A 1939-nucleotide genomic window follows, 5' to 3' on the forward strand; every position below is an offset into this window, starting at 1 on the left:
CAGCTGTAGATCAGTTTGGAGCCTGGCACTGTGGTAGTGGTGGTGGTGGTGGTGGTGGTGGTGGTGGTGGTGGCAGTGGTGGCGGCGGCGGCGGCAGCAGCAGCAGCAGCAGCAGTGGTGGAAGTGGGGGGTGATTTATATAAAGTGCGGATGAAGAGAAGAATATTAATGGATGAAAAATGGATAACAAATGAAATGATTCCCAGTTGTAAGGAGTACCAAGGGATAAAATTTCAAGGGAAAGTTTTAATTAGAAAATTACTATTTGTAAATCTCACAACGAGAGATATTCAGCCACAGTACTTTGGAGTAAAGATTGTTTGCCAACATAACATGGCAGTTTAGGACGAATGTTGCTGTAATTTAGCCCCCGGAGAAATCGTCTCTAGCTGGCTATACAACACGATCAGTGTCCTTATATTTGCAAACAAGGGAATCTAGCACCCCCTCTCAGCACAAAACAAATCACAATATACAGATATTGTTATGAGCTGAGTGGGGCTGCTAGATTCCCTTGTTCAAAAATATAAGGACACAGATCATGTCGTATAACCAGCTGGAGACGATGTCCCCTAGGGCTAAATTACAGCAACATTTGTCCTAAACCAGGACTGCCATGTTATGTTGGCAAACAATCTCCAAGTTTTAATTAATTTTAAAAAATTATTAAACTAAGTATTTTATTTAATCATAGAATTGGACAGTCTCAGACAGGCAGAATCAAAAGTGTTTTTGAAAATAATAAATTACTTACCTTTAGAAGCAAGGTAAACTTAAATTTATCTTCACTTCTGCCTCCTCTAAATCCTGGATATTCCCAATCCAGGTCTAATCCATCAAATCCATGTAGCTTTAAGAAACTGATTGTACTCTGTATAAACTCTTTCCGATTGATTCTTGTGGAGACCATATCAGAAAACGGAAGACTCTCCAGGCTCCATCCACCAACAGAAAGTAAAATTTTCAGTTGGCTGTTTTGAAGTTTTAACTGCACAGTTTCCTTGTAGCTAGAGAGAATAAATAATACATAATATATAGTGTATACATATATATATATCATCATCATCATCATCATGGCTATGTGGTAAGTAGCTTGCTTATGAACCACATGGTTCCGGTTTCAGTCCCACTGCGTGGCACCTTAGACAAGTGTCTTCTACTATAGCCTCGGGCCGACCAAAGCCTTGTGAGTGGATTTGGTAGACGGAAACTGAAAGAAGCCCGTTGTATATATGTATATGTATATATATATGTGTGTGTGTGTGTCTGTGTCTGTGTTTGTCCCCCCCAACATTGCTTGATAATCGATGCTGGTGTGTTTACGTCCCCGTAACTAAGTGGTTCGACAAAAGGAACTGATAGAATAAGTACTAGGCTTACAAAGAATAAGTCCTGGGGTCAATTTGCTCGACTAAAAAAGGCGGTGCTCCAGCATGGCCACTGTCAAATGACTGATACAAGTAAGAGTAAAAGAGTAAAGAGAGTATACACACACACACACACACACACACACACACACACACACACACACACACACACACACACACACACACACACACACACACACTTACAAAAGGTGATAAAACCTCCAAGAGAAGTACAGATAGAATTGTATGAGGGAAAAACATGGAATAAATCTGTGCATGTAAAATGGCGACTAAAAGGTTGAAAACGATAAAAATTAAATGATATCAAAATATGACGCAAACCAGGAAAAAGTCCATTCAGAGTCCATTTCTATGGCCATTTCAAAGGACATTGCCAAATTTCAATAATGCAGCAAACATTAAGGAACCAAAGAGATAATGACCCTTTCATCAGGAAAATTATCTGCAAGGATGTTTCATATGCTGGTTGCCTGTCAGTTTTTGGTTCATTATATCCTTTTGAATTTATATATATTTATATCTCTCCCTCTCTCTCTCTCTCTCTCTCTCTC

General features: G+C 39.4%; 1 protein-coding gene across 2 annotated transcripts in view; it reads right to left on the reverse strand.

The window, feature by feature from the left end:
• Positions 1 to 1939, reverse strand: part of LOC106879249 (acidic mammalian chitinase) — a 30906-nt gene that overhangs the window by 22477 nt on the left and 6490 nt on the right. For both annotated transcript variants that reach the window (XR_008263543.1, XM_052965941.1), the window contains one exon: positions 755 to 1007. Coding sequence is in view for 1 of the 2 variants with exons in the window: in XM_052965941.1 (XP_052821901.1) it covers positions 755 to 1007 (253 nt within the window). In the remaining variant the exon portion in view is untranslated. The remainder of the gene's footprint in view (positions 1 to 754; positions 1008 to 1939) is intronic.

This window comes from Octopus bimaculoides, chromosome 2 (assembly GCF_001194135.2).
Source record: "Octopus bimaculoides isolate UCB-OBI-ISO-001 chromosome 2, ASM119413v2, whole genome shotgun sequence".
Classification (NCBI taxonomy): domain Eukaryota; kingdom Metazoa; phylum Mollusca; class Cephalopoda; order Octopoda; family Octopodidae; genus Octopus; species Octopus bimaculoides.